Source organism: Protopterus annectens, chromosome 13.part0 (genome assembly GCF_019279795.1).
Source record: "Protopterus annectens isolate FY-2018-M chromosome 13.part0, PAN1.0, whole genome shotgun sequence".
NCBI lineage: Eukaryota > Metazoa > Chordata > Ceratodontiformes > Protopteridae > Protopterus > Protopterus annectens.
Window position 1 is genome coordinate 504,999,253 of NC_056747.1, and position 14,699 is coordinate 505,013,951.

Here is a 14,699-nt window from a genome sequence, read left to right on the forward strand (position 1 = left end):
GGATCAGGTAAGTTTGTGATTGTGACAGAATTTGGGGTTGGGGCGGGTTAAGTGAGTTAGGGTTAGGGCGCGGGTGAGGTGAGTGTGCAATAGTGGGTTAGGGTCTGTGTTAAGTGGATAGGTAGTAGTGTATGTGCAGTGTAGTGTAGGGTTAGATGTAACTTTTAAATGTATGTGTGTGGATTGCTGATTTTTAGTGTACTTGTGGTGTGTGTGTGTTTCTCGGAACAGCAAATTTTTTCCCTGGGAAAAAAATTCGCTGTTTTGAGGTTTCGATATTGTTAGGGTTCGGGTTTTGCAGTTCGACGTTACTGCATTTGATAATGAGCCGTTTTGATGATCTGATATAGACCCGTTACTACAGTTTCTCTTTTCAAATATTTTAGTGTAAGAGGTTAGTCACTGTGAATAGAAAATTGCAATGATATGGAAGTAGATGAGGCTTTAGTCAGGGTTAGAGCAAGGACATAACCAGTGAGTTTTAAAATACTGGGTAGACACACACACACACACACACACATATATATATATATATATATATATATATATATATATATATATATATATATATATATATATATATATATATATATATATGGGACTAACTTGATTTAATAATAATGTCAGCATCAAAAGTATCTAAAAACAATGCATCTGTAGAAATTGAACACATCCAAAATCATTGTTTTTGAAGGGTAGCAAGGCCCCCTGCTCCTCCATACCTCCCACTACTTAAATATACTAATGCCAAGATCACAGTACAGTGGGAAAGAGCATATACTCTTCCCTTCTGTAATATAGATTTCATCAATATTTTGTGTTTTAGTTATTTGTCTTGTCAAAAGTACTAACATTATCTCAATTTAGGTAGACCCATCCACACTCACACATACCCATATAAATAGGTATATATATATATATATATATATATATATATATATATATATATATATATATATCAAAGAACGAAACCAGTCCCAAAATATGTTGAAGAACAATACCCACTAGAGATGGCAAGGTACGGAATCACAAACCTTGATCTGAATAAATCCGTTGGTATGTCCGTAATAAAAATTCACTCTATTGACAACAGGAACACAAAATCTTTAATGTACATAAGCGCTTTCGCGGTAATCCACTTCTTCAGACGTAACAACCACCAACCATCTCTAGTGGGTATTGTTCTTCAATATATATATATATATATATATATATATATATATATATATATATCTATATATATATATATATATATATATATATATATATATATATATTTATAGATATACACATGTGCAGTAAGGAATGAATGAATGAAAAGGTTTACATGGTGAAGACATTGCCGCCCACCCAGGCATACTGCGAAGCTTGCTATCTATCCCCTGGTAGTGTGATACTATCTACTGTACACAGCCAACATGCTTTATTATGGTTGAAAAATGGACATCTTTTTTTTTTCTTTCTTTCTTTTTTTTTTTTTTTACATTTAGTAGCTTATGTATGATTGTTATATATGTGCAGCGTATTTTAATTTAATATAGTTCTGCTGCCCATTTTAACTGACTGACTGCTTTGCGAAGTTGTACGTTTTTAACTATGTGGAATTTTACCATTATTTTTTTTCGGGTATCCATTTTAGGGATCCTTCTGTCAAACTGTTTGCCTTTGTGCAGAATTTTTTGTAAGTGTTATCTTACAGTCATTTCCAAAAATTAAGATTTGTATCTGAGATGTATGAATTCATTGCCGCAACTGAACTTGTGATGGTCTATAGATATGTTGAAGATCAGTGTGCAAAATGTCAAGCTTTGTAGTAGTTATGAACATTTGTTTTAAAAAATGTTTAAAAGTATATTACCCATTTAACTAAATGAGTGTTACATAGGATATAACTTTTTAACTATGTAAAATTTTGATATGAAGCTTTGAGTAGTAATTTTAAGGACCCTTCTGTCTTTTGTTCGATTCCGTTTGTAAATGTTATTTCTCAGTCATTTTCGTAAGTGTTTTGAATCCAGGTTGCATAGATTCAGTGTTGCAGGTCAGGTGTCGGTGGTGGTTGTGGCAGAATTTTAATTATTTGTAGAAAATAACGTCAAGAAAGTGTTTATTTTTTTCATGTGTAATTGGCATTCTAGGAATGCTCTTGTTTTCATTTCTGTGGTAGTAGTTTTTGCTGTCATCAGTACTTTAAAAGGTTTAAAAATAACTGGAATTTGGATTTTTCCTTTAATTTTAACAGACAAGTTATTAATGTTGACATACCGTTGTTTTATACTGGTATAGAAAGGAAACTGCTACTGCTGCTTTTAGTTTTATTCATGGTTAAAATGTGCCATTTTCCAGTTCTTTGCCACACTTAATTATGTAGGGTCAAGGGAATAATTTTTTTTAAGAAGCATGTATTAGGATAACAGAACTTATGATAGTGAATTTGAGCCCTTGAATTTAATGCCTAACTATATAAGACAATGTCTTTTAGTTAAATCTGATTGTATAGATTTTAATTTTAAACTCCTTTCTTGTGGAAAACTATATGATAAAAATAAATTTATTCTGTTACTGAATATAACTGTTTGTTTTATTGTTATATTATTACATATTTGAGAAAGTGGTGGAATACCCTTAGGAGTGATCCTGTTTTATTTGACTTTATTCCATCCATTCATCCACCCACCCACAACCCCTTTTTCCAAGTTTTACGCATGAGGTTGGGGTGTTATTTCAACACTGACCATCATCTAGAGCCAAGGTTGCACTGCTAGGTGGCTATCCTTACCACAGTAGTTCTTCCATACCACACACTCACACATAAGCTCACAACTATGGCCAGTTTAGAGTGTCTAGTTCACCTACTGCATGTCTTTATAATGTGGGAGAAAACTGTAGCATTCGGAGAAAACCCACACAAACACAGGAAGGTCATGCAGACTCAACACAGAATCAAACCGGGGAACCTCTTGCTATGAGGCAACAGTGCTATCCTCTTTGCTACCATTACTTGACTAAGACTGCTTTTAATTTTGCATAGAAAGAGTAAAAGTTTATTGGACATGGTATGCTACCCATAGTTATTTTGAAAAGCGAACTGTTAACTGCTCTTTGAACACTTTTTGAAAAGAGAACTGTTAGCTGTTATTTGAACCTTTATCACAAGTAACTTAAGAACTTTTCCCTTGGGAAAGAATAGCATATGCCCTTTTATTACTAGCCATGTCAAAACCATTAATAATGCCTAATATACCTTTAATACTTTTTGTTTCTGTTTATGTAGTAGGGACATTTTTGCTTCTCTGTGTTTTTGTTTTGAACCACAAATAGTCTAGACCAAATGAAGTTTAAACTAAGAATATAATATCATATTGGGGATGTTAAAAATAAAAAATACGAAAGTTCCCCTGCACATATTTTTTTTTAAAGAAAATGTATGTGCTAGTACTGGAGAATGGCAGAGTACAGAGAGGAATTTTTTGGAAAAGGAAGATTTTTTTCAGTTTTGAATTAAGTGCTTTAAGTTATGTACTTTAATGAATGAGATTTTAGGTTTCTGTTTGGATGGGTGACTTTATTGTTGTAGAGATCTTCATTGGTTTATAACTGCTGTATATACAAATGCATTTTTATATTTATTTTTTGAGTCCTGTAAAGGCATATATATATATATATATATATATATATATGAATGCATTTTTTATTAATTGTTTGAGTCCTGTAAAGGCATATTGCTAAAGTGCTTGATGCTTTATGCTTTAATGTGAGTGTCTGTCTGTATGTATTCTAAAATGAGCTGTCAGCAGTTTAGTATGCTTTATTATGTAATTAAGTTCATACAGGTAACTTAATAAACAATATAAGTAAATTAATTAAAATGTTATTCAAAGAATAATATTTGCAAGTTGTTCTTTTTGAGGCCGTAGCTATTCATCCTCTGATGTCAGGGAATAACGCCATCTAAATGCCAAGTTATTACCATCACTGTGTAATTTTTGTTCAGTGTAATCCAGCTCAAGTACTATTGCAAATTGTTTAAGTATTTTGACCTGTTTCCTTTTTAAACCCAAGTTTGCAGTCTGTCTCACATCATTTCTTTCTTGTATCTGTAATATTATTTGCAGCTTTGCACGGTCACTTTGTAAGTCACTTGGGTACTGGAGGGACAGGGAAATGCTACACCTTACATTTATTTTGGCAAAATGTAATAGAACATTGCTTTTAAATTCAGTAGGTGCAGATGATATATGAAAACACTGCTAATCACGTGTTATTGCAAATGCACTGCTTGATGGTAATTAACACTTCATATTAAAGCAGTGGATCAGAGTGGGTTATTTCACAGCTTTTTTTGGCAGAGCCTTTAAAAAGTCCATTTAGTAGCTTGACACTGATGTAATTCAAGGAGACAGTCTTGGTAAAAAGATTACTTTACCTTCCCTCAACAGATTCTTAGAGAAAGACGGGATAGTATTTCCATTGTAAATTTAAAAAAGAGACAAGACAATGACCTGGTTTAACTTCACAAGCTAAAATAAGAGTAGAGCCCAGTCACTGTATATTTTCATAATATACAGCAGCACAGGCTTGTCTCAGCTGAGTACAAACTGTTTGCACTGACTGTAAGTGATTTGGCTTGGCGTTTGAAGAAAGGACTGACACAGCCTTTAAGCTGATTTTGCAATTGTCTTTTCTATGATTCATTATGGCTACATCATTTTTCTGCTGTTTAGGTTACCACTTGACCATCTTTCTTCATTTTTTTTTAACTTTCCTCGTTTCTTTCCCAGTCTCTTATTTCCTGCTTTACTTTTGTATTGTACTGTATTTTGGCCCATTTACATTGTAGACTTTAGAATAAAAACTTTAGTTATGAGTGGTGCGCATATATATATATATATATATATATATATATATATATATATTTTTTTTTAAATGGGTAAAAATAAAGTACAGCAACATGAAATGAAATTAGTGATTCAGTTTAAATGTGCAAAGATGGGAAAAGGGATGTAGATGGATGAATATGTGGAGCCATTTTGCATCCTATTACCCATCAAATGTCTCACAAGTTCCTTGCCAACACTCATACATGTGAGAGATGAACTTGTATCACCAAACTGGAAGTAGTGCACTATCCAGCCACGGACTAGCTGATCAAGAGGAGAAGGCCAACACTTGCAACTCACTACAAGTAACACACAGTCCTCCAAAACACCAACCATCACAACTCACACATAGAAACACAAACCATACACCCACCTTTATGGAGGCTGTCAATAAAAATTTACCCAAACAACAGAGACCATCGAGACAGAAACACACTCAACCACCACAACACAACACCAACCTCAGAACACATAGCTCACCACCACAGTCTGCTCCTCAATCTAACCCCTTAAGGCAAAACACTTTGTCCATTGTACTAATCGTAGGAGACTCAATTGTGAGGCACACTGATGTCCCACTCACTAGGTTGAATAAGGAGATGGTGACAGTCAGTTGTCCATCAGATGCCAGGATCCGCCACATAACACATGCACTCAGGTCACTCCACAACAATTACAAATATGACTCTGTTATTGTCCATGTGGGTGTGAATGAGTTTAGCAGTTCCAATGCCCTGGACCAGCTCATTCTGACCCCCACTAGAGGAAGCAACATCCTTGACCTGGTTATCACCAGCATGGGAGACCATTGCTCCACACCTATAGTCAATTCCTCCCTGGTTAAATCCGACCACAATCTGATCACCATGGAAATCTCCATCTCACCTACACCCCCCCGCTAAGGTGACCACCCTGAAAAACTTCTCCAAAGCTGATGTTGGGCTCCTAAAAAGAGAGGTGGCTAACGTCTCGGCACCCATGCCAATAGAAAATAGCTGCATGACTGCTGAATCATACACCAATGCACTGTATGAGCACGTACACAAATGCATGGATCTTGCCATTAGCAAATAGGACCAAGATGCTGTCCTCCAAAAAAAGGAAGCCAATCTGGTGGTCCTCAGCCATCAGTAAATTCTGCAACAGAAGGAATAACTGTTGGAGAAACAAATGAAGTTAAAAGACTGGAAAAACTCCCTTATCAAACTCAACAAAAATTTGAGATCCCTTATCAAATCCTGTAAAGCCAGCTATGAAGGCAGAATTGTGGCTGACACCAAATACAGCAAAACAAGGTCTCCTGCACGGTGGAAATGCACGGCTCAAAATAGATGTGAGCCAAACAAAAACAAAGCCAGCATATGATAACCAGTGAAATCCTGAACCATTTATTTGGTAATAACCAAAAAATACACAGACCGGTTTCGGCCGGATCAGTACACAGCCTTCATCAGTGTAAAGTAAAAATAAACTGTAGAGCAAACCAGAATATATACAACCATCTGCAGTGTTATTGGTAGATTCAAAATTGCTCATTCAGACCTGGTGGGAACATACCACCCAATTTAGCAATCCATTTTTTCTCTTTTGTGTTTAAGATAGAATGCCAACCCGTCTGTCTATAATCAGTGTTCAATCATTTGTTTAACAAAACTTATATCATTGGACTCTTATGTACATCTAAAAGTGTCCAGTTTTGTCTATTTATTTGTTTGATGATTCACTATACATGATTTGTTGGTTTATTGTAATCCTTTTTTTGGAATATAAGTTTATACGGTAGGATGTAACAACTCTCAAAAGTATGTGGCATTGCTTTCAGGTATTTATATTAATGGACATGTATTGATGAGAACTTTTAGCCTATGGATTTTTTCTCTTGGTCAATGTTGTTAATATTTGGAGATATTTTTCCCTGTTGGTCTTTTTCTCATTGTACCTGAAGCTATTTCATTTATAAATTTCTACCATTTTTTCATTAAGCTAATAATTATTATTTTTCATCATATAACACAATTTTTCATTATATTCATTGTCACCATTTGCATCTCTAGTGGATATCACATCTTTGAGGTCAGAGTTCACTTTTTGTATAAGTCATACAATATACATATTTTTTATCATTTATGGAGGCCCACTCTTTAGGTTCCAGTTAATTGGCAAGATTATCACCTTCCCCTTTTTTTCACATCACATTTGGCCCAATTTTGATATATTTCTAATTGTTCTTCATGGGGTTGTTGTGATTCAGCAAATATTTTTGATTGGCTACCCTGATTGATTAAAACAATACCAAGCATTTATTGTCTGTTTTTTAGACTTGATTTTATAGTCAGGTTCTGGCCCTGCTGTTGTATTGGGTCCCACATTACCATTTCCAGTGTATAAAATAGCTTCATGCTTTTTCATTCTTCTGAGGGTTTAATTCCCTTTTCAAGAGATTGGGACACAGTTCTTATTTAGGCTGTTTCTGAGGCTGTCATTGTCCCTTTCATTGGTATATTTTTTTGGGTCTGACGTAGTTTTTAACTATTATTGTCAGGTCATCAATAATTAATATGGACATTTCAACATTGTTGTCCAAATGGTCTAATGACAGGGAGGACCTTAGGCCTTTTGGCCTTGGTTCGGTTGAAATGGGCAATTCAAATAATTCTGGTGAACCAGATTCTGCAGCACAATGCATCTCTTCTTTTGAACAATTAAACAAACACTTGCGTATGCTTAGATCCAACATATGGCACTCAAAATTATTCAAAGCCTATATGGCTAAGGGAATTACCCCCAGAGGCCTTAGGATACGCATCCAACCTCATGTTGGTGTTGCTGATCAGGAGCTGACTGACCAGTGGACCTCAATACAATAGCAGGCCACTATGTCCTTTGTTGAGGCTCTTTCGAATTTTCACGACAGGGTTATTGACTCTGAAATTGTAATTATAACCAAGTTGGCCAATGACATTAAATGTTTTGAAGGTGACACATTATATGTATCTCAATTACAAAAAGTTGCTGCTGACTTGAACAACCTTGAGGAGCAATTACGTACTAGAAAAATAAAAAAATTTCAGAGGGATGAAAGAGATTATTTAAATGCTAACCCTTTTGCCATAAATACCAAACAAGTTAGATTTACATCCACCCCCACTAGGACCAACAAAAGGAAGAGACCACGTTCAATTCTCAAAAAATCAGGCACTTTCTCAGGGTCTTCTACTGATGATGTTTCATCAGGTACGGATAGTGAACCACAGTCAGTCTTAGGATCACCGACCCCCAAAAGAACACCTAATAGTATCCCTTTAGGTCCACATACAAGCGGGGAGGGAGGAAACACAGAAAACATAAACAGTATACAAGGCCTTTTGCAAATGGCCATGAAGAAATAACTGTGAATAATAATGTTCTGAACTTGTCTAATCATGTGTTAACACCTATTCAACTATCTGTCTTAAATAAAGGTCTTTCTTTTGTACCCAGCTTTTTGGTTTCTGAAGAAATTCAAGCTCAAGACGTGATATGTTTTTGTAGAAATTTAAATCTTAAATTGTTTTTTGGTGATTCAACAAATCAGAACTGTGACAAATTTGTTTATCATAAATCTTCTTTCAATCCACCAATGCACCCATCAGTACATCAGTTTCAGAGTAACATACTCAAAGATCTACACTTCTCCAAGTTTGATACATGTTTGAAACGTAATAACATTTCTCATGAGGAGAGGGCTGCCATTTCAGAACTTCAAAACAATAAGGACATTGTTATTATCACTGCAGACAAGGGGGGTGCTGTTGTCATTCTCAGTTGGTGTGATTATGATCAAGAGCCTCAACGTCAGCTGTCAGATGACAGATATTATGCATTTATGAGAAACAACCCTACTTCTGTTTTCCAGAAAAAAATTGAAGAATTTATTTTTCAAGCCAGGGATGAATGCATCATCACTATTCATACTGCTCAACAACTTTTGGTACACGACTCTGCCACACAATACATCTATTTTTTGCCCAAGGTTCACAAGGATCTTTCCAAGCCACCTGGCAGACCCATAGTTTCTGGACGTGGTTATATTTCTGAACCACTTTCCATATTTCTCACCCAACATCTCAAACCCCTTCTAGGTTCTATACGCTCCAGACTACATGATACCACAAATTTTTTGAAAATTATTTCTGATAGTCAGCTTGAAGAGGATTGGCTGATGTGTACCCTTGATGTTTGTGCTTTATATACAAACATCCCCCATCAGGCAGGTTTAGAAGCTTTGGCCTATTGGCTAGATAAGGCTGGTTTATACCAACCACGCTTTAATTCCTTCTTAGTGGAACTAGCTAGACTTGTCCTTAACAGCAATGTCTTCTTTTACCAAAACAAGTGTTATTGGCAAACCAAGGGTACTGCTATGGGGGCTTCATTTGCCCCCATTTATGCTGACCTCTTCATGGCTTACGTTGAAGACAACATCATATATGATTCCAATAACAACATTTATCTTGAATACATGGACATCTGGAGACGTTACCTAGATGACTGTTGGTTAGTATGAAAAGGTGACATTTGCAGTTTGCACCAGTTTATTAACTACTTAAACAACAATACCTGGGGTTTAGAATTTACTGTTCATTATGACAGACATTCCATCACTTTTCTTGATGTTCTCATTACCAAACTCCCTGATTACACTTTAGGCACTGAAGTATACAGGAAACATCCTGAATATAATACAATACTACATGCTTCAAGTTTCCATCCTCCACATGTTGTCCGGAATATCCCCAAATCTCAATTTATTCGTATTAAATGGATTTGTTCTAATGAATCCACTTTTCAAACACACAGTAATGATCTCACCAATAGATTCAGATCCAGGGGGTATGGCATGGGATATGTCTCCAGTGCCAGGAATTTGGTTAGTTCATCAGACAGGCAAGACTTTTTGAGTTATCAATCTCGCTCCAAAAGTAATTCTGCTCCCCTTAGGTTCATTACTACATATGCTAGAAATTCTGATAAACTTATAGAAGCAGTAAATAGACACTGGAACATTTTACAATATGATCATGATGTTGTCAACATTATTCCTGACCACTGTCTATTTTCATTTCGTAAAGGGAAAAACCTAGGCTCTTGCTTCAATCATTTCAAACACAATATCATTTCTCAGCAACCTCAATCTTCTCAATCCACCCTGACTGGTGAACCACTTATAGGCTGTTATCCTTGTGGTCACTGTTCCAATTGTATTAGAATGATACAATCTAAACAATTTTCCAGCAGGAATTGCTCAACAGTATACAATCTCAAGTTTTTTGGGAATTGCAGCAGCAAATGGGTGATCTATATGGCTACATGTTCTTGTGGCCCATTTTATGTGGGCCAAATTTCCAGGCCCATGAGGATGAGAATATCTGAACATATTAGTAACATTAAACATAAAAGAATCAATAATGCACTTTACAAACACCACCTAATATATCGTTCTGCCAATTTTTCTTTTATGATCATAGACATTATAAGAGGAAATATGAGTAACAAGACGGGTTGGCATTCTATCTTAAACACAAAAGAGAAAAAATGGATTGTTAAATTGGGTGGTATGTTCCCACCAGGTCTGAATGAGCAATTTTGAATCTACCAATAACACTGCAGATGGTTGTATATATTCTGGTTTGCTCTACAGTTTATTTTTACTTTACACTGATGAAGGCTGTGTACTGATCCGGCCGAAACCGGTCTGTGTATTTTTTGGTTATTACCAAATAAATGGTTCAGGATTTCACTGGTTATCATATGCTGGCTTCGTTTTTGTTTGGCTGACACCAAATACAACCAGAAAGCCTTCTATAGCTATATCAGGAACCTCCAAGGCAATACACAGATTTGCTCCGAATTATTGCAAAATGGTGCAATACTGAGCCAGCAGATATAGCCAACATACTGGCCGACAGATTCAGTGCCAACTTTACCCCCCCACACACACACACTAAAGGCCCTATCACAATGCCAGAAGAAAGCCTGGTACGAACCATTTCTGCAGCACAGGTCAAAGCTGCATTGTCAAAAGCCAAGAATACAGCGTCCATGGGACCTGATAATATCCATGGCTGCGTTCTACATGAGCTGCAAAATGAACTTGCACCACATCTGTGTGCCCTGTTCAATTGCAGCCTTACCTCAGGCTTTGTCCCTAATGAATGGTGCACTGCTACAGTCATCCCTCTCCATAAAGGGGGAGCAACTGCTGACCCTGGGAACTATCACCCCATTAGCCTGATGAATCTGGTAAGCAAAGCTATGGAGCACGTCATCATGGACCTGCTTAACAAAGATATAGGCAATCTCCAAACTTTTGACCCCACACAGTTTGGCTTTGTCAAGGGGAGATCTTTCCTGCTGAACCTGGTTGACTTCTTCGAGGCAGTCATCAAGGCTGTGGATGAGGGTAAGGAAGTGCATACAGCCTACCTCGACCTGGCCAAGGCCTGTGATACCATTCCCCACTCTGGTGTCATTAATAAACTTAACCAAACTAGACATCAATCCTTATATCACTAGGTGAGTTGCAAATTGGCTCACAGACAGGACCCACAAAGTGAAAGTTGCGGATTCTAAATCAGACTGTTGACCAGTCACAAGTGGAGTCCCACAGGGCTTGGTCCTGGGCCCTCTCCTGTTTGACATCTACTTCTCAGAAGTCCAGGCCGGCACAGAGGGACCCTGGCTCAAGTTAGGAGTCATTATCAACTCTCCATGTGATCCAGACATCCTAAAAAAGGGCCTCTCTCAGACCAATGACTGGTGTCGGAGCCATGGCCTTAAGCATAACACCAAAAAATGCATTATCATTCCCTTTGGAAAAAAACTCAGTTCCCATGAATTACCACATCGATGGTAGCCCACTAGACACTGAAGGAGCCATAAGAGATCTGGTCACCCAGGTCGACAGCCACCTCACCTTCGACCACCACATTGCCACTGTAGTCAGAAAGTCCTTCTACATGGCACATCTTATAACTAAAGGTTTCGCATCCAGAAAGAAAGAGGTCATTATCCCTCTCTACTCATCCCTCACTAGACCAATCATTGAATATAACTCCCGGTTTAGCATATACCCGAGCAGACACCTACAACAGCTGGAGAGGCCACAAAAGTACCTCACAAAAAGGCCTTAAACACATGTCCTACATGGACAGACTCAAGAAACTTCAGCTGTTCTCAGTCTCTTATCGTCTTCTTAGAGGTGATCTCTGCTTGACTTACAAAGCCATGTCCGACCTGGCCCTATTTGAAATGCTACACCTAAAGAAATCCCCCCTGTACCACACGCTACAAAGATCGCAACCTCATTATCACAATCAACAGAACATGCTGGAGGGACAGGTTCATCTCCCAAAGACTGCCCATACTCTGGAATAAGCTTCCCATTCATGTCATTCAGAGCACCTCACTGTCCCTCTTCAAGAGAAATCTCGACGAGTAGATTGGTTACAGAAAGTTCACCCCAGGGATCACTCCAGTTGCCCTACTTAATAGAGGCACTGTGAACTAACATCAGGTGGCACGGTGCCATGGCAATTCTTTTGGGCTAGGCTTGTAAAGGCTCCAGGGCCATTAGCCTAGTACACACCTATGAACAGTCCATCTCAACAAGCAGCCCAGTGACTTGCAAGAGATGGCCAGTTTTCACATCACACCTTCCCTGCAGTTGTAAAGTGTATGGAATGGCTTGCAACCTATTCACTGCTGCTACTCCTTTGATCTGTCCTTGGGCCCACAAAAATGTCCTCATGTAGATAGTCAGGCATTTCTTGGTTAAGCCCTAACTTCTTCCGCAGGCGGCTAATGAAACCACATCATAGTAGGGGCATTGTTCATCTTTCCCATGTGTATACATGCTACCACACTTATGGCAGTAAAGACTAGCTACCATTATTGGCTTGATGTTTGTTGTCACACAAACTTATGCTTCCATTGTGGTGATCATTCAACCAAAACCTTCCTTCCCTCCTTCTAGAAAATTTGAACAAAATCACTTCCCCTTCTTCTTTCTTCACTTCCTTCTAGGAAATGTGAGCAGGCATCCACTACTTTATTCCTACCCCCACCTGGCTCATCCAGCACCTGAGCCACTAATCAGATTCTGATTATTTGGGTCATAGGTAGGGCTTTACTCCTCGGTGTGACAGAACCAGGCATACTGTCTGTCATTTTAACTTATAGCTTGATTTTGTCTAGCTCTGCTGACCTCAGGCTACTAATCCCCCATGCTGGTGCCCACTATTTTGCCCATTTCTTAGGTTTCTTTTAGGAGCTTGGAGATAGGGCTGTGATTATCGTACTGTGACTTTTGTGTGAGTAGGGAGCTTTTCTATTAACTTGTTTCCAAACACACATACAGAGTATCATCTTGTTGTATCATGTATATACAAACAGAGTTTCTCACACTGATGTGTGCTGATGCTTATAAATGCTTGGTGCATGCCCCTGTGCCTTTTGAATTCATTAGTTTCTACCAAGGGGCAGCCAGTAAAACAATGATCCCTCATTTCCACATGTCAAATACAAGAGCTTATCTTTGGCTTACAAGCCTTCACATTGGCCAGCCCTTTGGAACTGCTAATCTGTCTTAGTTTTTAACTGTATGACTGGGCATCCTACGTCTGTGCTATAAAACCATAGAAATATCCAGTACTTTTCCTTTCTGCATATTTCATCTTGCTTCCCTTTTTTCATTCATTCTTGGTACAGCTTTGAGTAGAGCACAGTTTTAGTAGTGGGGGCTAGTGTCAACACTGAGTGACACACTGTAATTATGGATTCTGAAGTATATATAAGAACAGCTCTGCTGAGCCTAGGCTGTTGTGGGCCATCAAGATAATTCTCTAGCTGTATTTTCTCTCAGCTTATTAACTATATGCATTGAATGTGCAATTCTTTTCATGTGATGTGTGCAGTGTTGTACTCCACTTTGGACTACTCACATTGGTTGTTTCTGAGCACTTGATGCAACATGCTTCCCCTGGGTCCCTGCCAGGGGTAGCTCATTTTGCAGAGATGCCCTCTTCCCTAGTAGGGAGATGGATCAGTCCACTTGGTGGTAGTTATCCCCCTTAGATGCATCACCACTTTAAGGTTATCCAGGCTTACAACACTGGGTCTATAGAGGTATAGCTGGAAATCTTGCTCTTACTTCCTGCTAATGGGATAGTATTCCCCTCCCCATCTTGCGGTTCACAGTTTATATTAACAGTCTTGTAAAACTAAATGGCTGGCCTTGTTTGTAAGACAATTTATTTCTGCCTTTGTTTCTTTTACTTCTTCCATAACTTGTGCAAAAAGAGATGCTTAATGAAAGATGTTACTGTATTAGTTGATCTTTATTTGTAACCTGGATTTTTTTGTGTTTATATATTTTTGTGTTTAAAACAGCAAGCTGCACTTTGGGGGTTTTTCAGTTGCGTACAAAAACAGAAGTTTGACAGTTGTTTACAAAAACAGCTAGAAGACCTTGGCAGTGGCAAGGATTTAGAACTGAGAGAACACAGCTATGCTGATGAATCGGAGTCCATTTCTCCGATAGAGGTAGAGGGGTAAGTCCTTTGCATTGTCTTCAGTAGAGAGTTGCTCAGTCTTTATTCAGACCACACCTAAATGTAGTTTTCTTATTTAGATATGATGTAGTCTAAACCTATATTGTGTTTTATGTGGATACATAATGTGTAAGTGCATGTTTGCACGAGCAGACCCATAGAAATGTTTATGTATAAGTGTGTGTTTGTGTTTGTCTGTATAAAATATACATAGTGATATTTGCAGCTA

The 14,699-nt window shown here is 37.8% G+C and overlaps 1 protein-coding gene across 9 annotated transcripts in view; it reads left to right on the plus strand.

Annotated features, from left to right (window-relative positions):
• The window catches only part of LOC122787415, a 678,631-nt gene that overhangs the window by 216,366 nt on the left and 447,566 nt on the right, over nucleotides 1-14,699 (plus strand). For all 9 annotated transcript variants that reach the window (XM_044054125.1, XM_044054129.1, XM_044054127.1 and 6 more), the window contains exon 5: nucleotides 14,310-14,470. In XM_044054125.1, the coding sequence (XP_043910060.1) occupies nucleotides 14,310-14,470 (161 nt within the window). The remainder of the gene's footprint in view (nucleotides 1-14,309; nucleotides 14,471-14,699) is intronic.